At 42.2% G+C, this 25,867-nt stretch overlaps 1 protein-coding gene across 1 annotated transcript in view; it reads right to left on the minus strand.

Moving 5' to 3' along the window:
• The window catches only part of LOC117350289 (annexin A1-like), a 78,020-nt gene that overhangs the window by 21,500 nt on the left and 30,653 nt on the right, over positions 1–25,867 (minus strand). The window contains exons 4-7 of the mRNA XM_033924522.1: positions 19,296–19,390; positions 16,997–17,110; positions 11,675–11,765; positions 6,061–6,140 (exon numbers count right to left, since the gene is read on the minus strand). Of these exons, the coding sequence (XP_033780413.1) occupies positions 6,061–6,140; positions 11,675–11,765; positions 16,997–17,110; positions 19,296–19,390 (380 nt within the window). The remainder of the gene's footprint in view (positions 1–6,060; positions 6,141–11,674; positions 11,766–16,996; positions 17,111–19,295; positions 19,391–25,867) is intronic.

The raw sequence follows: 25,867 nt of genomic DNA on the forward strand, positions 1-25,867 counted from the left end.
ACACATTCCCTCCTCCCCTCACACCCAATGATCATGCATTTCTTTTTTCCTCTCCCACCTCTTGTGGTCTAGTTTCTCTCTGCCTTCCCTCCTTCCTGTGGTCATGTCTCTTTCACTTCCTGCACCTCTCCCCCCCTCCCCCATGCTGCTACAGAAGTTCTCTTATCTTCTGGCGTCAATTCACAAGATAGCATCGCCTCTTACTAGGTCAGAAGCTTTACCTCTGCAAAACTTACTGTTTCTAGTAGGTGGGATGCTGCTGAGAGAAAGCGTCCACTGCCAGCAAGAGGCGAGACTGCCTTGAGAGCTGATGTTGAAAGGTTGGAAAACTGTAGCGGTAGTGTGTGGAGAGGGGGATATGAAAGAGATGCCAGAATAAAGGAAGGAGTGAAGGGAGAGTGACACTGAGAAGACTGAATGGAAGCCTACCAAGATTGCCTTCAAAACCTTTGTTATTAATAATATAAGTTGCAAAGTTGATAAACCTTGTAAAAACTAATGTAGCCCTGGGTGAATGTTGTGCACTGGAGGGAGTAGTAGGGTTACCCGATGTCTGGATTTCCCTGGACATGTCCTCCTTTTGAGGACATATCCGGAGTCCGGATGGCTTTTCAAAACCCGGCACTTTGAACGGGTTTTGAAAAGCTGTCGGGCAGGAAGTAAATGTGCTTGTGATGTCATCGCCTAGCATCCGCACATGCACAGACTTCCTACCTGCCCGACAAAATCAGGCAGCATGGGTGGGCGAGGGTGGCTTGAGGGCGGGATTAGGGCAGGTATGGGCGGAACTAGGCAGGCATGCGGAGTAGTGCATACTTTCACCATGACTGCAAGCAAATGGTGTAAAAGTTTGGAAGTTTTGTAGTTTAAAAATATCAGTGCTGTGTTTTAAGTTGACGAGTCTTGTGACATACATGACACAGTGCAAGTTTCACTTTTTGTTCGATTTATTTTGTCTATGGGTCCTAAAGAAGAACTTTTAGGATTACTGCCACTGAAAGGTCAAATACGTGGCGAGGATATTGCAAATGCTGTCATTAAATGCATGGAGAAACATCATATTCCACTCGATAAAATAGCTTCAATTTCAACAGATGGGGCAAAAAGTATGAACGGAGTGAGAAAAGGTTTTGTTTCTATTTTGAAGGAACAAATTAATCACGAGATACTTGCTTACCATTGCATCATTCAACAAGAAGCACTTTGTGCGCAGACATTTCCAGAAGAAATCTGCAATGTTATGGAATTGTTGATCAAGATTGTCAACACAATTGTAGCTAAAGCTCTTTATCATCGCCAATTTAAAGAATTTTTAGTTGAAATGGAGAGTGAATACGCAGATCTTCTGCTGCGTAATAAGGTACGTTGGCTTTCAAGAGGAAACGCTTTAAAACGTTTTGCTTCCTTATTATTAGAAATTAAAGCATTTCTCCGAAGGGTGTTGACTATCCTGAACTAACGGACGATCAATGGATCCAAAAATTTTATTTCATGATAGACGTTACGTCTCATCTAAATAATCTTAGTCGTAAACTACAGGAGAAAGGAAACACAATTTTTTTCAATGTTGGAAGAAGTAATTTCATTCAAAAACAAATTATCCCTTTTTGCTCAAGATTTTGAAAGAGAAACATTAATTCATTTTCCGAGCCTGCTGAAATATCGCCAAGAAAATAACTCGGTAATTGACATTTACTATTTCAAAACAGCAATTTTAAACTTTAGGGAAGCTTTTCTATCGAGGTTTCAGGAATTCAGAAATAGCATGGCTACGTTAGCTTTGTTAAAAACCTCTCAGTGCTGATGTAACAGAATTGAATTTTTCTCTTTTTAATATTGACATTGGTGCTGTTGAAATGCAATTACTGGAATTAAAAATCAAAGAATTATGAAGCTCGAAATTTGATCTGATCTGGAAAAAAATAAATGTGATTTTAGTTCACAGCACAAGTGGTCTGCTTTGAAAGACCTGGAGAAGGAAGACATGATCATTTTCAACACCTGACTCATATGATTAGTTAAAAAAGCTAGCATTTGCTGTTCTTTCACTCTTTTGCTCTACATATTCATGTGAACAATCTTTTTCAAGCATGAACCTTATCAAAAGTACATTGAGAAATCGTCTTATTGATGAGAACCTGGAATCCTGCTTGAAATTAAAAACGACGACATACAAACCTGACTTATCCAAACTTTCCAAGGAAATGCAAGGTCATTGTTTACATTAAATGCATGTTTTATCATATTTTTATTTTAATGTAAAAAATATTTTTTGTCAATAAATAAGATTATTATTATGATGATATCTGGTTTTATTTAATGTTAGTAGCTAGTTTAAACTGACTCCTAAAAACATGGTTCTTGAAAAGAAATTTGGTTCTCAAAAGAAATTATAATCGTTGTACTGCTGATCTTTGGCTCTTTTGACTAATGAGTTTGCCTACAACTGACCTAGACGGAACTTGGACGTTGTAACCTAGGCCATATAAAACCAGGTCTAAGTCACAAGAAGGTATCCAAAGTGACCAGATAACCACTGCAGGGACAAAGTACAGACCCCTACGCACTCCCCTAGTGATCACTGACCCCCCTCCCCCCACCATAAAATCGTAATAATAAATTTACATATCTACCTCCAAAACATCAGCACCTGGCAGCCTGGCATAGGAAAGCCAAGTAGAGCTGCACAGAGGTGGTCTGGGAGGTGGGTTAGTGAACCATGGAGAGGAGGACCTAGGCTCATAAGCCACGCTAACTACACATGATGAAACATGTGCACCCCTCAAAACCCCCCAAAACCCTTATGTACTGCCATATAAGCAACACCTGCAGCCATAAAGGCTATTGGGGTAGTAGACAGCTGGATCTAGTTGGTTCTGGGGAGGGTTTTGAGGGGCTTACCATGACCTATAAGGTTGATGTGGTGAGATGTGGCACCTTTTTTGTGAAGTTCACAGCAGTGCCCTATAAGGTACCCCACTACTCTGATGCAATGTTTGGGTGTCCAGTCCATCACTTTGCTGACCCCCCCCCCCAACATCCAAAAGTTCTTTTTCTACGCATTTTTGAACTGGACGAATTTTTGGACGAAAATGGGGTATAAAGATAGACAATTTAGAGGTCTGGATGATCAGACGGCTGGATGTACAGTTAGAGGATTTTCAAAAAAATAAAATATGTTGGACGTATTTTTCAAAAATGGACCTTTTCCCATGTCTGACTTTGGGCGACTAGCGACTTAGGTCCAAAACGGACTTAGACGTATCTTTTGATTATGCCTTTCCACGCTTTCAGTGACCTTTTTGTAAAATACCCCGGAAATTTTGAATGTGACCTAGACACCCTATAGAAAATAGGGTTTACAAAAACTCTGTTTGCTTCACTAAAGATATCAGTACTAATTTGTGAATATGCTTTCATACCACTACTATCAGATTATAACCAAACCCCAAATCATGTAATGAGTCAAAATAAATCTTTCAGAGTTAGCTTTGCCCCTAAACCTTTCCCCTCCCATCTTTACATGAAGCTAGCCAGGGCTAAAGATGCTCCTAGACTATATGAAATGTCATTATCTGAGGCATCTGAAAAGTAGCCCAACACCAAGAGCTCAGAGGCATTTGCCACTTCAGCATTTGTCCTTCTTGAATTTCTCTTAGAAAACTTCCTTCTGTCGACACGGTTCCTGCATATGACTCAAGAAGATGAATTGTGGGAAGGAAATGTGCCAGAAGGAGAGTTTTTAGCCAGGATTCAATACATATGTGTAAGTGGAAAGAATGAAACAAAGCAGTCTGGCAATTTTATACTTAAAAGACCACAAGCCTCAACTTGATTCCTCAGTACCGGGCACAAAATGAAAGGTCTCCCAAAGAAATGCACTTGCTGTATAAATACCCCATAGAAGAACAAGGTCTTATAATACAAAATGTGAAGCACTGCTTTACTATGACAGTACTACTATTTATTATTTCTATAGTGCTACCAGAAGTATGCATGTATATTAAATACTCATACTTAAGAGACAATTCCCGCTTATAATCTACGCAGACCATACAGGACAAAAGGTAAATCTATGCATACTGCTCAGGTAGGGAGTTACAAGGGGACTGATGAGGCGATTAGGGGAGAGGACTATAGAGGGAATGACACAAATATTGGTACTTTACAAGTTGGTAGGGTTAAGACTTAAACACAGCTTCAAAAAAGTGAGCCTTCAATCTGGATTTGAATACTGGATTTGAATACTGCCAAGCACTGAATACAAGCCTTATGCATTGAGTCGGATAGGTTCTTCCAGGCATACATCAAAATAGAAGGGACAGAGTTGGGAGTTGGCAGTAGAAGAAAAGAGTACAGACAAGAGATACTTAATCTGCTTATACACAAGAATAGTCCAAAACATCATGTGAATTCAAGAAAAAGATAAATAAGGAAATGCTGAAGAGAATCTGCAGGGCCAGATTTACGAATAAGCTAAGCTGGACAACCTTCAGCTTAGGGCCTCACATTACAAAAGGCTTTGTTATTATTGTACATTACTTTGGGCACTGATCTGGCTGTGTGCCATTCTGTAACAAAAGGCAACTACATTGGATTAAGTGCAAATCAAAAGAGGGCGTGGTCATTGCAGGGGCATGAGTGAGTCATTGGTGCTCAAAAAAAAATGTATGCAGTGTTACAGAATGGGAAGGGGGGGGGGGTTCTGTGCCAACTTGCATGCCATCATTTACCCAAAGTTTCAACTGGTGCAAGTTTTCACACCCAAAGTCCATTTAAGAAGCCCATAATTGAAAAATAATAATAATTAATTGGGAGATAGGCACCTATCTTATTAGGCATGATTCCACAAAAGATAGGTGCCTATTGCTTGGCCCTAACACAAAAGTAGGCCTATCTAGAGGTGGAGAAAGACTTAGGCGTCGCTAGACATGATTTTCTAAAGGACTTAGGGCTAGATTCACTAACCTACCGATTGTGCCCGATCCGCGGCAGGCTGACTGATCCATAATGGGTCAGTATTTAAATGGGGGCGAGCGGAGGAACGCCCCCCCTCCGACCACACGGATCGCTAGTGAATGATCCTGAAGCATGCACAGACCATCTTCTTTGCCTGTGCACAAGCTTACAAAAGCAGCAATTTTTTTCTTTTTTCTTTTAACTTCACTTTCGAGCCCGTGGTTTTAACCTGCTTTAAACCCATGGGTTAAAACCACGGGCTTGCACTGTGGGGAAGGGCAGGAGAGTCGGGGCACAGAGCAGGGTGGCAGAAGGCAGGGCAGTTGGAAAAGACCAGAGCGACTGGTCCTCAGCAGTCGCTTATTTTTGATCGGTCAGCCCAGTCAGTGTGCCTCATTTTTTTTTTTAGTGAATCGCTGCCTGCCTACATTTGAATGCCGTTCTCCCACATTTGCATGCGCGGATCAGAGGATGATCGGGACAGAGGTTAATGAATCGGATTGGAGGAAAATTGGGCCGCAAACCAATCGGTATATGATCGGTTTGCTTAGTGAATCTAGCCCTTAGGCGCCTGTAATGTAGGTTTTTAAAACCTTGGCCTATATATCTTTTGTAGGTGCCAATTACAGAATCTGACCCTGCTCGTCTTGTAAAAGTATTCTGTACTTTCAGCGTTATCTGTACTGCAGCTTCATTATTCCAGGTAGCATTGGAATTGAGTCTATCTGGATAGCAATCCAGATTACTTTAGGACAGCTTTATGCCTGTCCTGCTATTTAGATAACCAATAGGATACTGGGTTTAAACGCGTATCACCATTCTTTGGATAACTTCTTCCGCTGCACTCCCTATACCACACTGGCAGTGGAGGTAATCTAGAAAGATCACATAGTGCCACTGAATATCCACGTAGAGCACCAACATCCAGGTAATGGATGACTTTATCTGGATATTTGCTTCATGATGTATGAAAAAGGCTGTTAGTCTTTTTGGAAAGCTCTGTACCTACCTAATACACACAAAGAAAAAAAAAAACCCCACACACCCTATTGCTTGCAATAAAAAATTAAGCTTTTCAAATTATATCCAAATATAATATACCTGGATCAGCGCCAACAAAGCTTTTTGGAAATCTCCAGATGTATCTGATGCAATATCTTTGGCTAGGTCAGCCTTAAAGTCTGCAATAAGAATTCATTTTATTTGTTTATTGGGATTTATTAACCACCCTTATAAAGAGATTCACTCATGGCAGTATAAAGCAGGTACAATTTAACATGAGACTTTCATTTTTTGTTAACAGCATAATAATAGTAAAATGGCCAAATATAAGCATTAATAAAATCAATGAGGTACATTTCTTAATATGGAAGACATGCATAGAATTTTTAAAAAACATACCTATCTGTGCATTGCATGCATGTATACATAGTTCAAGAAACTTTCTCACTTCCGTAGGCTATTTCAGCGATGTCTAACACTAGTCTTTCAAGTTTCAAGTTTTATTAGGATTTTATATACCGCCTATCAAGGTTATCTAAGCGGTTTTACAGTCAGGTACTCAAGCATTTTCCCTATCTGTCCCGGTGGGCTCACAATCTATCTTTGAGTGCCAATATGTAGATTTCATTTTCAGAATGAATATTTGAACAATTGCAGTCTAGGCTGTGTTTGGTAATCAAGGCCTGGGGTCTGATATCACTGAGCTATGCCCTATTGGTCCACAGTTATTCAGTAACGGAGGAATTCTATCAACGGTGACTAATTTATGTACCCTTATCGAGGAGGCCTAGTGATGCCTGATCAAAATCCACAAAAAAATTAATGTTTTTAAATTGTTTTAATTGGCATGGCACAGTGTGTAAGGCACAGTGGTTAAAGCTACAGCCTCAGCACCCTGGGGTTGTGGGTTCAAACCTACACTGCTCCTTGTGACCCTGGGCAAGTCACTTAATCCCCCCATTGCCCCAGGTACATTAGATAGATTGTGAGCAGGGCCAGATTTTCCTATAGGTTAACTAGGCTTCAGCCTAGGGCCTCAAGATCAAGAGGGGCCTACATTCAAATTGTTAGCAAAATTAAAATTACACTATTCTAAAAACAGTGAACACTAAAACACTGAACCGAAAATAAGGAGAAATTCTACGCATATGACTAATAAACAAACCTAAAAATGTATTGGTTAAGATTAACGCGTTCGGCTCATTGGGTCTATCGTTTGTATATACTAGATTGCACCAAAGTATAGTTCATACGTTCACTGATTGCTATGGCAAATATTGACGTGCCTTATGCTACTAAGCTCTGGTTTGTTCTTGCAAAAATAAAGTGCAGATTGGTGTAGATTGGAACAGACAAACGAACAGACCTATTGATATCCCGACATTCGGTTATATTCGTGTTACTTCGATAATATGAAACACGTGTTAATGTTATTAGAAAAGATTCTTATTTTAGGATTGCGTACACGATCATTTGATTCTCGCCTTTTGAGTTCAGTAGGTTCAATACTTTAGTGAAGTGTTTCTAGACTATTGAAAAATTTTTTTGTGACAATATCTTCATTTGATAATTTTTATTGCGTGTTTTATTTTCGTAGTCAAAGATTTTCATTATTTGAATTTTGTTTCTTTGTAAATGTTGTGTGTTATGTTTGATTAGTTATTGTTACAAGTACTATATATGGTGCTGAGAATAAATGTCCAAATAAATGTTCTCGACTTTTTTTTATTTATTATCCGTGTCACATTTTTTATAAAGGTTAGTACCAATAACAACATGTTTTATTTGACATATTGATATATATCACAGTAATGATGTATTTTATTATCTTTCATGTAATTTACAAACTTAAAAATGGGAGATGAAAGGGCCTCATAAGTGGAATAGCCTAGGGCCTCTTTTCATCTAAATCCGGCCCTGATTGTGAGCCCACCAGGACAGACAGGGAAAAATGCTTGAGTACCTGAATAAATTCATGTAAACCGTTCTGAGCTCCCTTGGGAGAACGGTATATAAAAGTGAATAAATAACATAAATAAATAAAAATAATTAATCAAACATTAATTAAAGTTGTGCGCAGATATCTGCATGGTGTCTAGCGGCACCTAAGTCTAGCGGAACCTAATAATGCCTGAAAAGTAGGTATGGTTAGGGGTGGAGAATGGTGCAGTTGACTTACCTCCTCTTTTACAAAGATGCGCTAAATCTATGCGTGTGCTAAACGCTAATGCGTCCATAGACTAACATGCACCCGTTAGCAGTTAGCGTGAGCTAAAACGCTTAGCACATCTTTGTAAAAGGAGCCCTTAGGTATCTTTAGGCATCTGTTAGGCACCAGTAAATTAGGCCCGAAAAACCCTAACCTAATATACTAGCACCTACGACAAGGATCCCTAATGACACTTAAGCCCACTTAAACAGCTCCTAGCTGTTGATTGACAACCGTGCCAACCAGCGCCTATAAGTTAAGCACCGTTAGGTACCATTTATAGAATCTGGCCCTAAACTCCTATGTAATAATGAATTTACAGGCTTTTCAGGCTCTAGTAGCAGTGACTGACAATGAGAAGAATTATTCTAATGGCATTATCCTAAGGGAAAGTGTCTGGAAGTGATTATATAAACCTTTGTAAAGGATGGAATGGGGTCTTCTATCCTGTTCATTGAGAGTACTGAGGATAGGGGAAAGAGGTTCATTGTGCATAAGGGGTGTTTTGTGGAATCTGCCTTTCAGGGATTCCTGATGAGGGTTTGAAAATCCAGAAATTAAAAAGTTCAGTGAACCAAAGAGGCTAGTGATTGATGACTGACCACCAGCTCATTATAGGGATGTGCACACACATTTCGATTATTAGGGGTCCTTTTACTAAAGTGCAGTAGTTTTGTTTTTTTTAACTTACTGCACATTTAGGGGAAAATTTGATAAGTGGAACCAAAATTTGGGCACTATAAAATGAGCACTAAGGACTATTCTATAAATGATACTCCAAGTTGGGTACTATTTATAGAATAATGCTTAGCACCAGGATCCACACCCAATTGCAGGTACGAGGAGTTACACTAACTGAAATCTGGTATAAATCTCTGCATATACATTAGGAATGGATTTCCCATATTCTATAATACTTCATGCATCTGAAGTAAATGCTCCTGACTCAGGGAAGATAAGGCCATAGCAAAGAGACTGAATGAATTCTTTACTTCAGTTTTTATGAAAGAAGATGTAAGAGATATACCTGAACCGGAATTGGTTCTCAAAGGTGATAATGCGAAGGAATTGAAAGAAATCTCGGTGAACCTGGAAGATATACTAAGACAAATTGACACATTAAAGAGGGATAAATCACCTGGACTGGATGGTATACATCCTAGGGTACTGAAAGAACTCAAACATGAAATTGCTGATCTGCTGTTAGTGATCTGTAACCTCACGCTAAAATTGTTTGTAGTAACTGAATTTTGGAGGATGGCCAATGTTACAATGATTTTTAAAAAGGGTTCTAGGGGAGATCTGGAACATTACAATCAAGTAAACTTCAGTCCTGGGCAAAATAGTGGAAACAATTATTGTCTACCAAGACATCCAGATCTTTTTCTTGGGTGCTAACCCCCAAGGTTGACCCTAGCATCCGGTAACTGTGAGTTGGGTTACTCTACCATAAATGTAGTGGTAGAGTGGCTTATGCGCCTAGGTCCTCCTCTCTATGGTTCACTAGCCTACCCACCAGGCTACTTAAGATACCTGTGTGCAGCTCTACTAGGCTTCCCCATACCAGATGCTGCTGTTTTAGAGACAGGTATGTCAAGTTTCAAGTTTATTAAAAGTTTGATATCCTGCTTTTTCAGAATCAAAGCAGCTTACATATAAATATAAAAATCTAAAATTCATGGGGATTGTAACAGCGTGATCGACAGACAAAATAAAACAAGGTTAGACATGTGGTAAAGAGGGGAGAAATGCAAAGAAATACAGGAAAGGAGAATACACTAGGGAAGGCTAGCGATCTTCATTCTGCGAGGAAAGGCATCTAACTGTTCTCATTTTTGAGTGGTAGAAGGGAGTTAGTGAGCACTGGGAAGTGTGGGGGATGTCTTACCTTGATGCATGCAGTGCTCATCTGGTCAGTTTGGGCACCTTTGTGGCACTTAGATGCTTCTAAAAGAGGTCTAGTTCCAAACGTGTATGCTCTGTCTACGATGTCTTGCAAAAGTTTGATTATTGCTGCAAGACGTCCAAGTCTAACCCATCCTTAGGCACACCCAAAGTCTGCCCCTAACAAACCTCCACCATGCCCATCTCATGCTCTGGACACAACAAGGCCGGGACACCTCGCTTGATGTACACAAAGGTGGTTTCAATTATCGGCACTTGGATGTTCTGGCAATTAGGACGTCCAAGTGCCAATTTAGGATGCTTTTTGAATGTCTATGTTTTTTGATTTTGAGCCCAATAGTATATACAACATGAACAAAAAAATACAAAGACAAACTGTTAACATTCTTCAAAGTAGTCTCCCAGGTTGACCACAGTTTGTTGTCATCGATGGGGAAGGCAGTGAATACCATCAGCCACATTTTGATTTGCTATGTGTGCCAAGTCTAAAATGTCCTGTTTGTTAGCAAAGTGTTTCCCACGCAATGGCTTCTTCACTTTAGGAATCAGATTGAAGTCACATGGACTGAGATCGGGAGAAAAGGGAGGGTATTGCAAGATCTCCCATCCCCAACACTGTACATAACGGTGTCAGGTCAAAAGCGCGCCGGGACAAAGGCGCGCCCAGACAATTGAGCGCAGCGCGGAGGCACGCATCGCTCTAAATTACTGTTTTTAGGGCTCCAACGGGGGGGTGTGTGGGAGGGGTGTGGGGGGAACCCCCCACTTTACTTAATAGACATCGCGCCGCGTTGTGGGGGCATTGTGGGGTTGTAACCCCCCACATTTTACTGAAAACTTCACTTTTTCCCTGTTTTTAGGGAAAAAGTTAAGTTTACAGTAAAATGTGGAGTGTTACAACCCCCCAAACCCCACATAACGCCGGCGCCATGTCTATTAAGTAAAGTGGGGGGGTTCCCCCCCACGCCCCCCCGTCGGAGCCCTAAAAACAGTAATTTAGAGCGGCGCACGCCTCCGCGCTGCGCTCAATTGTCCGGGCGCGCCTTTGTCTTTCGCGCTGTTGTCTATGAACCGTACATAACGTTTAACAGTATCTGCTGTGTAAGTCTTCTGATTCCTAAAGTGAATATAAGAATAGCCTTACTGTGACATACCAATGGTCCATCAAGCCCAGTATCCCGTCTTCACGGTGGCCAATCCAGGTCACACAAGTACCTGGCAAAACCCCAATTAGTAGCAACATTGTAGCGAGAGGTGGCACATATTAGCGAATCAAATGCAACGAATCATGGACAACCTGGAAGACTACTTTGAAGGATGTTAACAGTTAAACAGTTTGTACATGTACTTTGTTGTTCATGTTGTACACTGTATTCCATAAAAAATGATGATTTCAAATGTCATGATTTTTGCTTCTCCCCTACCAGAGTTCTTGCATTCATCTTTTATCTTGTGGCAACATTAGGAATTAAGAAGTACGTGTCACATACTTTCAAACATATATATTAGATTTCCAGTGTTGGCATATTTTCGACCCTCATATTTCTTCCTGAATATATAATGAGTAAGTTGATTAGATCGTAACTTGATGGGACTCACCTTCATGATAGACTTTCTTGATTTCCTTCAACTCGCTGTTGTTCCTTGATGCCAAGATCTCTATCACACACTCTTCATCGGTTCCAAGGCCCTGTGGAAAATAAACAGGTCTTTAAAAGACATCCTTTTAGTCAAAATACCTTGCAGTGTTTTCTAAACCCTTTAGACTTCCTGCACAATTAGAATTGCCCTCAAATAGTAGCTTCATCACAGAACATTCCTTCCAGTTTGGGAAAGCTGCTTTAATAGAACATGAAATGCCAATCAACCATTAATTACATTTTTAGACCCATGTCCATCCCTTTTTATGTCTGAAGCAGCAATGAGATAGGCATTGTTAGGTGTTTTTAGGCATGAGTTGGCACCTCCATTTAGGCATCACTAGGTGTCCTAAGAGTTTGGTGCCAAACTCTTAGATTGTTTAATTAATGGGATTTTTTTTGATTGCCTGAAAACCAATTAAAGTCAATTAAAAAATACTCTTTTTTAAAAAAAATTCTTTATCATTTTTAAACTTTCAACAAGTGATTTATAGTATAATCATATACACTTTAATATCACTTATTAATCATACATATATTGAATTGTAATATAATTTCTCCCTCCCTCCAATATAACATTATAGTTTCAGATAATTTGAAATTAAACCCACCCTCCCCCCATCCTATACTCCAATAAATAAATTAAAAAATACTCATAAAAAACGGATCCCAGACTTAGGCGTCACCAGGTGACTGCAATTAGGGTGCCCAGCGGTGCCAAATTTAGGTGCTATTTACACTTGTAGAACATGGCCCACAGTGCATCTAAGATTTTCAAAATCTTTCTAGCTTTATTGGTTGATGTGGGCTTTCTCTTTCTCTCTCTCTTTCTATGTATGTGCCAGAAATCCAGATTTTAAAAAAATCTAGCTATGCAAGTAATAGCAAATGCTTTTACATTATAATTTTAGCTTTAGTATTATGTTTTCTATATGAAACCTGTGTTAATTATTTCCTTTTGTGTTTCCCATCAATGTTTCTTCTTTACTTTATGAATTGTAGTTCTTCCCTTCTTTCCCGTTTATCAATGTTAATAATCATGAGTTCTTACCCATTATTTAATAATTGTATGTACTGTATTGTTTGTTTTTGTTTTTTATATTTACTAATTGTTAAATTTAAAGTGTACATCGCTTAGAATATTTGATTAAGCGATTTATCAAATCATCTAATAAACTTGAAACTTGAATTTGCGGAGTTAGAAAAGGGATGCCTTTACAAAACACTTTCCAAAAACAGCAACAATTTTCATGTTGCATCGGTTACTTTGCAACATATTCTGTTAATATTGAAAAATCTTATAATAGAACCAAGGTCACTTTGGGTGAAAAGATTTAAAGAGAAATATAAACAGGCTTTCCAAAAATCATGCAGTTGTAATAAAAAAAAAAAAAAAAGATAAATTAATAACCAAAATATGAGGGCAATATATGTTTCCTTTCTTCCTTCTATACTACACTCCCAGTGAACATGGTGTAGATTAGTTTCTCTCAAACATTTTTAGCTCTGGCACACTAAACAGAGCAAATGTTTTTTCACAAACATTATAATTGAAATTATAAAATTGCAAAACTAACAAAAAATTTAATTTGAGAGTTATTTATTTAAAGCTCTTTAAGCTATGGGCTCCTTTTACTAAGGTGCGCTAGTGTTTTTAGCGCACGCACAAGATCAGCACGCGCTAGTCGAAAAATTACCGCCTGCTTAAAAGGCGGCGGTAGCGGCTAGCACGTGGCTAGCACGTGCGTGCTAAGCGCGCACTAAAACCGTTAGTGTGCCTATGTATGGGTAATTGCAACAACGGTGAAACTAAAGTAGATAGAATCAAATTGCTACTCAATGTGATGGATGTGCTTTTTTTTGCAAATTAATTCAAAACGTGGCTCGATAGTCAAAAAGCAAACACGCATTTCATCGTCCACCATCTGCAGGTGTTCTCTTTTTAAAATTTAATTTCTATCAAAGTCAAATATCCAAGTTCACAGATAAGAAGATCCAAACAGTAACAGAGCCTTGATTGCTTTGTTGCTCAAGTTAGGATAACTACTGCATAAAAAGTAAAAATAAATCTAAAATGACTTGCCTTTAGTTTTCAAGGATCAATCACAACAAAGAATGATGCTTGTCTGGGCGGTTGTATCCTTATGCACACAGATGCTCATAACATTGACAGACTCTTGCATACACGACTCATATGCCATCTATTCTAGTGTATACTTATGAAAGGAATTTTTTTTAAACAAAGTAAAATTCTAGAAAATTCTCGTGGCACACCCGGAATCTCTTCATGGCACACTAACACAATTTAAGAGACACTGGTGTAGACAGTATAAGCCATCAAGTCAATGGTTTGGGGTTGTTGTTTTAAATTCCACTCAAAAGCCAGGCCAAAATCACAAATTTAGCTTGCGTTGGACAATATAAAAAAAACGCAATCCCAACCCAATTTCCCCCAGTTCCTTGATAACACAAATAAATGAACACTGAAAATCCAGCTGAGAATTTCTTATCATTAAATTTTGGTATGTGTTTTTATACATTTTAGACATGTGGAGGGGCATAATCGAAAGGAACGTCTAAGTCCGTTTTCGTCTAAGTCGCAAGTCATCCAAAGTAAAAAACAGCCTAGGACACATTTTCGAAAAATACGTCCAAATTTTTTTTTGTTTCGAAAATCGTCTAAGTATACGTCCTGCCAATCTGATCATCCAAGTCGGTAAATTGTCCATCTTTATACCACATTTTCGTCCAAGTCAAAAATGCCTAGAACAAGCCCTGTTGGACGTGGGAGGGGTCTGCAAAGTGATGGACTGAACACCCAGACATGGCACTGCTGTGAACTTCACAAAAAGGGTGCCATGTCATCATCTCACTACAGCTCCCATATAGGTCACAGTGAGCCCCCCAAACCACCTCCAAAATCCCCTAGACCCATTTATCTACCACCCTAATAGCCACTTATATGACAGTATGAAAGGGTTTTGGGAGTGTATAGGGAGTGCATATGTTTCAGTATCAATGCAGGGGCTTATGGGCATGGGGGACTCCTCTCCATGGGTCCCTAACCCATCCCCAAGACAGCTTAAGCCGCCTCTGTGCAGGACAACTAGGCTTTCCTATGCCAGGCTGCCAGGTGATGATGGTCTGGAGGCTGAATTTTAAAGGTGTGATTACGATTTTTATGGGGTTGGGGGCAAGTCGGTGATCACTGGGGTAGTGTGTAGGGGTCTCTATTATGTGTTTGCAGTTCTTATCAGGTGACTTTAGGTGTGTTTTTGTGACTTAGACTATGTTTTAAATGGTCTAAGTCACAACGTCCAAATTCCGTCGATCCTGGGCAGTATAACTTTCAGTTATACATGCAGTACGACTAAGTCTAAGCCGGCCCACGTCCCGCCCAACTCCCGCCCTCGACACTCCTCCTGAAACGCCCCATTTAGCTATGGCCGTTCATCGGCACTATGAAGGCCTAGGTCGTTTAGAAATACATCCAAAACCCATTTTTATTATCGGCACTTGGACGTATTTTGACAATGTTCGTCCAAGTGCCGACTTAGGCCGGTTTTTGGACGTTTTTCTCTTTCGATTATGAGCCCCTTAGAAATAAGATATATGTTTATAAAATAACAGTAAAGGTATTCAATTACTGAAATCCGCTAATATGAATTGTGACATGGGAAATATTCTTTATGAGAGTAGTTAACATGGTTATGCCGCAGTGCTATGTTATAAAATATTTTTGACCCCCCCCAAAAAAAATCTGTATACAAAGAAATGTACATTGGTACTATATCCCGGTATGTGTCATGGTAGGATAAAAACTTATATCAAAAATCTTGCACTGTAACTATGGCAAATTTAACCTGTAAACTGTATATTATGTATATTGGTATTAGATCCCTAGTATGTGTCTAGTTAGAATTAAATCTTGTATCGTAAAATTTGTAATGAATCTATGGTAAATCGTAATCTGTTAACTGTAACTATATATTATGTATGTTTAACCTGTAACCCATTTTGAGCTCTTTGAGGAAAACAGGATAGAAAATTAATTTAATTGTATACTGCCTTTTTGTAGTTTTACAACCACACTCATAGCGGTTTGCATACAGGTACTTGAAGCATTTTCCCTATCTGTCCCAGCGGGCTCACAATCTCATCTAATATACCTGGGGCAGTAGAGGATTAAGTAACTTGCCCAGGGTCACAAGGAGCAGCGCAGGGCTTGAACCCACAACCTCAGGGGGCTGAGGCTGTAGCTCTAACCACTACGCCACACCCTCCTCCAATTAAGGGGCTGGTGTCATTTACGGAATCACAGCTAGCGGCACATGTGTAAAAACCTAGGCACCTGAAATGTAGGCGAGGGTTTTAAAGGCCTACATTTGTCAAGTTCAAACCTCCTTTCTTAATTGCAACGCAGCTGGTTTCCTCTTTTAATGTGCGTGTCTGCAATGGGCTTATTACACCCTCTTTCTTGTTGGCTTCTCCTGGCAGCTACCTCTGTATTTGTATATTTTGGTTTCTTGTTGGGCGGGGCAAGGGATTAGGGGAGGGGGGTTGGGTGGTGGGTGGTGGGTGGGGGTGGGATTTTGGGATTGCGGGACCTTTGCCGTACAGTTTCTTGAACCACTGTATCTAAAGTTGTATTCATTGTCCTTTTTTCTGGCTTGTTCAATAAAAATTGTTTCAAATTAAAGGCCTACATTTCAGGCACCTACGTTTTTGGAGAATCGTGCTTAGAGGCAGCTAAGTCACGCTCCTCCCACAGAAATGCCCACTTAGGCATTATGAGCCGCTAAGCGCTGTGTGATAGGCCTTATCTTTTATAGAATCAGATAAGCACCTATTGCCCAATAAATTATATATTTTTTTAGCAATTACTAAACCTATTAAGAGTATTTTGCCAATTAATGCCGGGTTTTACCAAACCGCGGAAGAGCTTCTTACCATTGGCTGGCGAGGTAAATGCTCTGACGCTCATTGGAATTGAATGAACATTGGAGCATTTATCTTGCCAGCCCATGGTAAGAAGCTCTTCCACAAAAGGAGCCTTATGTCAGGCGCCCTTTAAATAATCAGCCCCCAATTTAACAAAAACAGTAATTGTTGACAAAGAATAATCTGGTGTTAAATGAAAAATAAAAGGCAGAGCATGGATGAAATAAACAGAACAGGCACCATGCTAGAACATTCTAAGAAATTTGATGCAGGAATAAAAATGATTGTGGTGGAAAATCTTTGGTAAATCCTAAAAGATAAAAAGTCATTCATGTCATACCTTTGTGGCCCACTTGAGCTCATGGGCATCATACTGAGCAGGAGTCTTCAGCAAAGCCACGACAACATCTTCAAAATTACTGGAGCAGGCTTTTTTCAAATTATCTTCCAGTGACTATTAGAAATAATTAGACAGGGCATTATTGTGTCAGCTGTACAGGGCATAAAAGCAGAACTAGAATAACAAAAAAAAATCTCTCCATTATCAATGGAGTCAAGCAGTTGCCATAGAAAATGACACCGAGTGATACTGATTGCAGTACAACAGTCGTGTCGTAACCAGTGGTGTAGCTATGACTCAGTGGGCCCTGGGCATGAAGACTGAGATGGCCTCTCCAGTACCCACTCCCCACCCCCCACCCCGTGCTCAGCTACTTACCCACCCGCAGGATCTTCCACAACTACAGTGCCAGAGACTAGAGAATGACATGAGGACAATGTTTTCCCCGACCCTGCGGAAACTCATTTTTCCATTCCGGCGAGTTCTTTTCCTGTCCCTGCCCCATTCCTGCAAGCTCTATCCTCATCTGCACGAGCCTCAAGCACTTTAAAATCATAAGCGTTTGAGGCTTGTGCGGTTAAGGCAGAGCTTACAGGAATGGGGCAGTGGTGTGTGAGGCAGTACAAGCTCCCAGCCCGGCCATCATTGGCCGTTTCACCTCTCCGGGGCTGAGCTTCCCACTGTCTGTTGCTGACAACAGCTGAACTGAAGGGTGAGACAAAAGTGCTGCCCCGACTCTCCTGCTCTCTGCCGCCCTTTCCCACAGTGCGAGCCCGTGGTTTTAACCCGTGGGATTAAAGCAGGGCTGCACTATGGCATGTTCTGTTCCAGAACACATCGCAGTGCAACCCTGCTTTCCCACAGGTTAAAACACCACCGGAGGCAAGAAGGGGAAGGAAGGCAGAAGGGACAAAGGAGGAGGTGAAGGCACATAAGGCTGGGCTGGGGCCGGGCTGCTTATGCAGGTTCCCTGATCTTCTTATGCTCTGGGAGTGAAATGCAGAGTGCAGGGTGAGGGGAGAGGGCTAGAAAAGGAAGGCACATGCATCGCGATCGCTCAACAGCGATTTGTGGGCGTGCTTCCAACCAGATCATTTGAATGCATGAACTGTTGTGAAACGGCCGCCCAGCAAGACTCGGTCACGGATCGCATGCGGATCGCCCCAAAAAATGAGGTTAATGAATCTAGGCCTAAGAGCAATTGTGCTTGCAACCATTAATTATGGCAATTATCCCCAATTAACACCAATTTAGACCAATTGGATGTTAATGCCAATTATGAAATTAAGTTGGAGAAGAGTGTGGCATAGTGGTTAAAACTACAGCTTCAGCACCCTGAGGTTGTGGGTTCAAACCCAGCACTGCTCCTTGTGACTCTGGTCAAGTTACTTAATCCTCGGACAGATAGGGAAAATGCTTGAGTACCTGATTTATAACCTGTTCTGAGCCCCCCAAAAATCAAATAAATAAATTGTGCGTGCTACTGACCTTATTCTATAAATTGCATGCACAACTTTATGCACTAAGTGTAATGTTGGCATCCAATTTTATCGAATTAGGGGGCTAAAATTTAGAATTCTTGCCAGTTTTTGAAGGTACCAACTTAGCTGTCTGACTCCCAAAGTTATGTCATCTAAACCCTTGTAAATTGACCTAAGGTCTTTGAAAGAAGATCCGTTGCTTTTCCAACCCATTTAAATAACTTTATATAGCTTCATGTTCAAGTGAATATAATGAGAAAACCAAAAATACTCTGTGGAGTGACGATGTTCCCAAATGGACTTTATTTGAAAGTATCAAAGTTCCAAAGGTACACTAAAATCATCCACATAAAATAATTCCATCCACATAAAAGTAAATCATCCACATAAGAGCCTCACTTCCGGTTCACCACACAATTGTTTCCCACTTACTCACCTTTATAGGACCCCCAGGGACCCCTGAAGAAGACTTTTTGTCGAAACGCGGACCGTGTTGGGTCCTGTATCCCTAGCGGACAAGGTCCTTTAAGGCTCTTATATGGATGATTTACTTTTATGTGGATGGAATTATTTTATGTGGATGATTTTAGTGTACCTTTGGAACTTTGATACTTTCAAATAAAGTCCATTTGGGAACATCGTCACTCCACAGAGTTTTTTTGGTTTTCTCTGGATTTTCTTCTTTGTGGATATTTTGGGGTCAATTCATTTTGTTTTTTTCAAGTGAATATAACAGCAGTGAATTCTGCTGTAACTCAATTAAGCAAAAACAAAGCATTCTTTGTGTGTCATCTCATTCCTTTTGGAATTATATTTACCTTTCCATAGGCATGCTGGTATGCTGCCTTGATCTGCTGACGCTGTGCATTACTTCTTTTTGTCAAGACATCTGCGATGGCTACTTCATCCACACCTAAAATGCAAAGTTTTACTAATATTCAAGTTCCATTCTAAGCTTTTGCCAGCTTAAAAACAGCTCTTTCATTTTGTTTATTACTCAGGAAGAAATTTATTTATGTGTACATGTATGTATATATATACCACTTATGTATTGTGACAGGGACACCACGCTGCGCTCCCCAGATATTGAAATGCAGATCAAGATCTGAAGTATTATAGTCCTATCCCTGTGTCTATTCCCAAGCTTAGAGCAGTGCAGCCCAGAGAAGTTAAGCAAACTTGTGCTGCATCTTTTTCTCATTCTGCCTCTTTAAGGAGAGACAAGAGATTTGCCTTGGTTGGAAGCCAGGAAGCCTCCGGTGTGCTCACCTAAGCTAATCATGAGGGGGGGGGCCTGAAATGTCGGTGTCAGGTCAAAAGCGCGCCGGGACAAAGGCGCGCGCCGACAATTGAGCGCAACGTGGAGCCACGCGCTGAAGAAAATGACTGTTTTAAAGGGCTCCGATGGAGAGTGTGAGGGGGAAACCCCCCCATTTTACTTTATACAGATCGCGCCGCGTTGTGGGGGCATTGTGGGGGTTTGGGGGGTTGTAACCCCCCACATTTTACTTAAAACTTCACTTTTTCCCTAAAAAACAGGGAAACAGTTAAGTTTCCAGTATAATGAGGGGGGTTACAACCCCCCAAACCCCCCACAACGCTGCCGCGATCTGTATTAAGTAAAGTGGGGGGGGTTCCCCAACAAAAACCCCCGTCGTAGCCCCTAAAAACACTCTTTTTCTTCGGCGCACGCTTCCGTCTTGCACTCAGTTGTCGGCGCGCGCCTTTGTCTTCGGCGGTTTTGTCTATGAACCGAAATGTCTGAACCCTTATCCTCCAGGAGAGCTGAGCGGTGACAGGTCAATTGCGCACAAGACAATTGCGCGCGGACAAAAACGCAAAGACAACTCAGCGCAAAGACAATAGCGCGCGAGAGAGCTGAGCCAGAGGGGAAAGTCAGAGGCAGTCGGAGGAGGAGAAGCAGGGAGGAGTCATGGGAGCCCATTGACATGGGTAACATTTGGGGCCGTGATTTTCCTGCTGGAGATTTGCCCATGCTGGAAGCAAGCCAGATAGACAAGGAACATGTTCCTGTGACAGCTATGTCCTGAAGCCATGGACTGTAGCACAGCGTGTAAAGCAGGTCAGAGTTTGAAAACTAAGAAGGGAAAAGTTTGCTGTTTTGTTTTTCTCTGTGCTGAAACCTGAACCCTAGGCACATGAGTGTAGCCATTTTGAAAATGCTCAGCTGGACTGTGTAAAGCACAGCTAGAAGCTTTATGGTGCTTTGGGACATTATAGGGATTTTTCCTGTGTGGGTTTTTTTTCTCTCTCTCTCTAATGTTTGGGACTGTGTTTAAGAGAGAGAGGCTCATAAGTGTTAAGGAAGCTATTTTGCCATTTTTACTGTGCCTGAAGAACAGGGAAGCTGCTGTGTTGTGCAAAATACACCCTGCATAATTATTGAACCGGCAGTCTTTTTTGAAAGAATTGGGATACAGCCTACCTGGTCCAGGCAAGTAGCAGCCCAGTCTGAAGCTGCTGGTAAGAGCCAAGGTCTAGCATTCTGGAATTGAGCCAGTATGAAAGTTTGAATTATTTTTTATTCCCTGCTGGGAGTGCAGGAAAAGGATTTTTGTGTTTGGGGTTTTTTTTTCTGTGCCACAGGCACAGGGGAGGGGAGAAGCAGAAAAGCTAAAGCTCTCCTACTCCTGAGGAGAAAATGACTACTATTATGAATTATTGATTTTGAATGAGCTGTAAAAGTTCTGTTAAGAGTTTTGTTTTGAGCTCAGCTATTGTTGTCCTCATGGAGGGACAGTGTACTGTAATCCTGACCAGTTGAAAATAAGTGGCTTTAAGTCAAGCCTGAAAATAAAGCTAGCATCTTTATTTTGACTTTTAAAAATGTTGTGGTGTTTTTGTGAAGCCTATCCTATTAAAGCCAGGTTCAGCTGTGTGCATGGGAGGCACGGTACCTTAGGCTGTACAGTTAAGTCACACACCCAACTACTCAGTCGGACATGGCACCAGCTGGCTTTGGAGGAGTTAGCCGGGTGTCCTTGTCACAAAAGTGGTATCACTTTGTGGGATTTACTGCTTCAGAGTGATTTTACAGTTGATCCTAAGAAGAACTTGGACTGTGTTTTTCACTGACTTCTGTGCTGTGGAATATCCTGTTGCTAGAGGAACGGCAACTGGCGAGCTGAGGATCCAGATGGTGATTGCTGAGTGAGCTGAGTAGATCCAGACGAGCGGAGGCCAGAGCAGAGGGACAGACGAGTAATCTGGAGCAGAATCCTGCTACCCCCAAAAGGTGCAGACTCAACACGTGCCTCTGGTAAGAGTTCCTAGGGGAAGCGTGGTTGAGGATACCAGGATTGGGGAGTCAGGTGGACCAGTGGGGGCAATTTACTTGAAGGTGCCACACTTGGTTTGGTCTCTGTTTCTGTTTACCTTTCAGCTCTTGCATGGACCTGATCCGGTTACCGGCTGCCATGGATATCGCCAGACAACAACTCGCCACAAACCTGAAGGCTGTCGTTGGAGCCCAGCAGGAGATGTGGTGCCAAGCACAGGAGGAAGCTGATAAGCATCATGAGGCATTGGTCAGAGTGGTGACTTCACAGATTCAAGCGCTGGGAGCCCACGTAGTGACAAGTCCAAGAGGAACGGAGGATATTAACCCTGCACCGACACAGAACTAAGGTCCCGTAGGCCAAGCTGATTTATCACACTTGACATTGTGTAAAATGGGACCACAAGATGCTGCTGCTGACTTTCTAAGTACTTTCGAGAGAATTGCTACTGCAGCAGGTGGCCTGAAGCTCAATGGGCAGTACGTTTAGCTTCCTGTTTGGCCAGTCGTGCCCTTGCGACCTACCAAATAGTAGCTCCAGACCTGGTAACCAGTTAGGCAGCTGTAAAAGCACACATATTGGAAACCCTAGGCCTAACTAAAGAACATTACAGACACCAATTCAGGGGTGCCCAACTGGGGAAAGGGGAGTGTCCAAAATCCCTGGTATAGCAGGTATCCCAGGTATTGCGCAGATTAGCTGAGCAATGGCTCAGGGCTAGCTTGGGTAATGCACATGCTCTGTTCACAGATATTGTAAGAGAACAATTTGTTGAATCTCTACCAAAGTATATGCAAACCTGGGTTAAGAAGCAAGGCTGTCAGACCCTAGAGCGAGTAGTAGAAATAACAGAAAATTTCTTAGATGTTCATGCCCCGGAAGGTAGGAAAGCTTGAGGGGAGAACACCCTAAATTCAGGTGGGAGAAAAAAGACTCAGGAACTGGGCTGACAGGAGGGTGGAGACCAAAAGGGGTCCCTTTGAGGGAAACGCCACCCCTAAGCCAATCCAAGCCACCCACAGCCAGGTGTTACAAGTGTGGGGGCAAGGGTCATTTGCAGCGTGTTAGGCATAATTTCACCACCCTTCAAGGAGAATCACAAGATTTCCATCCTCCACACATCATTCCAATCCAGGTGGGAGGAGTGGAGATCCCTGCTATCTTAGACTCAGGGGCAGACCAGACAGTAATGTCCTGGGAATGGTGGAGGAAAGTAGGTGGGGTCGCACAGAAACAGTTGTCCCGGTTCAATGTATTCATGGGGATGTGCGACACTACCCCAGGCATGAAATGGAATTAGACTGCCAGGGGGAGGCGTGTCTCATGAAAGTTGTAATGAGAAAAGCTCCATTTCCCTTAATCTGCTAAGGCAAGGGAAGCCCTGATACCAAAGGATCCCTGAGAGCCCAGATAGCAAAGTATGTCATGGGCCTTATAAGGGAGAATGGGAGAGGATGGAGTAATAGGCCAAGGGGAGACTATAGGAAGTCTTTGCCCACCTTACGCTTTGTGCGATCGTTGCCCCAAGCTAAGGCACCCACTCAGGCCTATACAGGAGCAGTAGGTTATGATATCTATGCCGCTTGCCCGGTGAGAATTCACGCCAAGGGCAAAGCATTGTTAGCCACTGATCTACAAGTTTCACCTCCACCTGGGTGTTACGTAAGGTTTGCACCTAGCCTAGCTTAGCCTTGAACCACTCCTTACATGTAGGCGCCGGAGTTATCGACCCTAACTTTAGAGGGCTGGTGTCGGTCCTTCTGTTTAACTTTGGAGAGACTCCCTTCAAGTTAGGGAGGGGGAGAAAGTAGCCCAGTTAATCTGTGAGAGAGTTTATAGGCCCTGGCTGGACGAGTGGGTCCAGTTGCCGCCTTCACGGCGGGGAGGAAAAGGGTTTGGTTCTTCTGACGAAGGGAATAAGGGGATAGAAAACACTGTACCCAATTTCCTGGATAACCAGGTTGAGGTAGTGCCCTCCCTGTGCGAGGTTAAGGGAGATCCAGTTGCCAGACCTGAAGGAGAACAGGAACACACCCTAAGGGATAACATAATGGAAGACATGCAGGGGGAGACAGTCATCTTGCATAAAGACCTACAGCATCTCCTCCAGTGGAAAAGTGAGCTGACTTGAAAGGGACAGATGACCCGGTTGAAAGGGGAATTACAGGAGATCCCCAGTTATGTCTTCAGCTACTGAGCTGGATATGTGTGGAGGGATTGACGTTCTAATCCTTCTTCCCCTTATGGCAGTGTTTGATACTTTAAATTATTTTATTGTCTTGGAACAGTTAGAAGCGTTAGGGATTAGAGGATACTTATTTTAATCATGGTTTCAGTCCTTTTCAGTGGGGCCATATCAAAAGGTAGCAATGGGGGGAGGAATCTTATACTGTGACTTGAGAAATACCACAGAGGTCGCCACTATCCCCCATCTTCTTTTCAGGAGCCTATTTACTAACCTGCATTAGCTATTTAACTAGCAAATATCGTGTTCCCCTGAAAATAAGAAACCGCCTTATATTAATTTTAGGCCCAAAAAACACACTAGGTCTTATTTTCGGGGTATGTACATGTACATCATCTCTCCCTTCCTCTCCTTCACCCCAATTCTTCCTCTTTCCTTTCTCTCCCCCACATGTGCAGTATCTTTCCTCCCCTCCTCCCATCCCTCGTGCAGCAGGACCCTTGCCCAGCTTCTATCCTCCCCTCCCTCCCATTCCTCGTGCAGCAGGACTCTTGCCCAGCTTCCCTTCTCTCCCTCCCATCCCTTGTGCAGCAGGACCCTTGCCCAGCTTCCCTTCCCTCCCTCCCTATCCTTGTGCAGCAGAACCCTTGAGCAACACCGCCCCCCGTCCCCACGAGCACCCGCACCCACCGCGCAGCCGTATCCCCATTCTTCCCTCCCATCGGAACCCCACTACAAACCCTACTTACCTCCCTAAGCAGCGTCAGGCCGACAGCACTCTAAACAGGCTGCTTTGGCCTTGTCCGCCCACGGCAGAGTGAATTCATGGGCGGACAAGGCCGAAGCAGCCTGTTTAGAGTGCTGCCACCCGACGCTGCTTGGGGAGATAAGTAGGGCTCGTGGCGGGGTTCTGATGGGAGGGAGGGAAGGATGGGGATTCAGCTGCGCGGCGGGTGCTCGGGGGGGGGGGCGGTGCTCGCTCTAGGGTTCTGCTGCTCAAGGGATGGGAGGGAGGAAAGGGAAATTTGCCAGCAAATCCTGGGACTAGGGCTTATTTTTGGGGTAGGGCTTATTTTCGGGGTAAATCTTATTGTTGGGAAAAACGCGGTACTAGCAGTTCAGGCTACACTAAAAATTAACATAGAACATTAACTGTTAGACTGTACTGAGAATAGTTGGGAACTGCACCTCACTGTATAGTTACTATTAATATAACAGATAATACAGATTAATTAACACTATCTCAAGAGATGATGATAACTCTGCCCGGCTAAATTCACTAACCTGCCCGATCGTGACCGATTCGTGTCCGATCTGGGCAGGTCCAATGGATTCTGCAACCAATAATATTCTAATGGGGGCGATTGGAGGAATGCCCCCATCCACCAACACGGATTGCTAGTGTGCGATCCTGACCCATGCGCAGACCATCTGCTTTCCCTGTAGATGGTCTGCGCATGCATTCTTGTTAGTTTTTGCTGCATTTTTTGTTGTTGTTTTTTTTTGGGGGGGGGCCCAACTCTTCTGCTATCTCTTTAACTACCATCAGTTGTCTTGAAGGGCGATCCCCAGCGGCAGCAGCCTCAAAACTCACTTGCCCTGACTCTCCTGCTCTCTTCCGCCTTCCCTGCAGTGCGAGCCAGTAGGTTTAAAGCAGGGCTGCACTGCTATTCAAGCTTTAACTGGAAGCCAATGTAATTGGCGTAACAGAGGAGTGATATGTTCAAACTTTCTCCCGCCACAAATTAAATGTGCTGCAGCATTTTATATCACTTGCAATGCACCACATTTGGAAGAAGTCAACCCCAGTACATGCACACTATTTCCTGTGTCATTGAATTTTCAAAACAAAAGTAAGCTCATACTTCTCTTTGGAAAATTAATGCAGGGAATTTATGTGCCTATG

Source organism: Geotrypetes seraphini, chromosome 1 (genome assembly GCF_902459505.1).
Source record: "Geotrypetes seraphini chromosome 1, aGeoSer1.1, whole genome shotgun sequence".
Taxonomy (NCBI): Eukaryota; Metazoa; Chordata; class Amphibia; order Gymnophiona; family Dermophiidae; genus Geotrypetes; species Geotrypetes seraphini.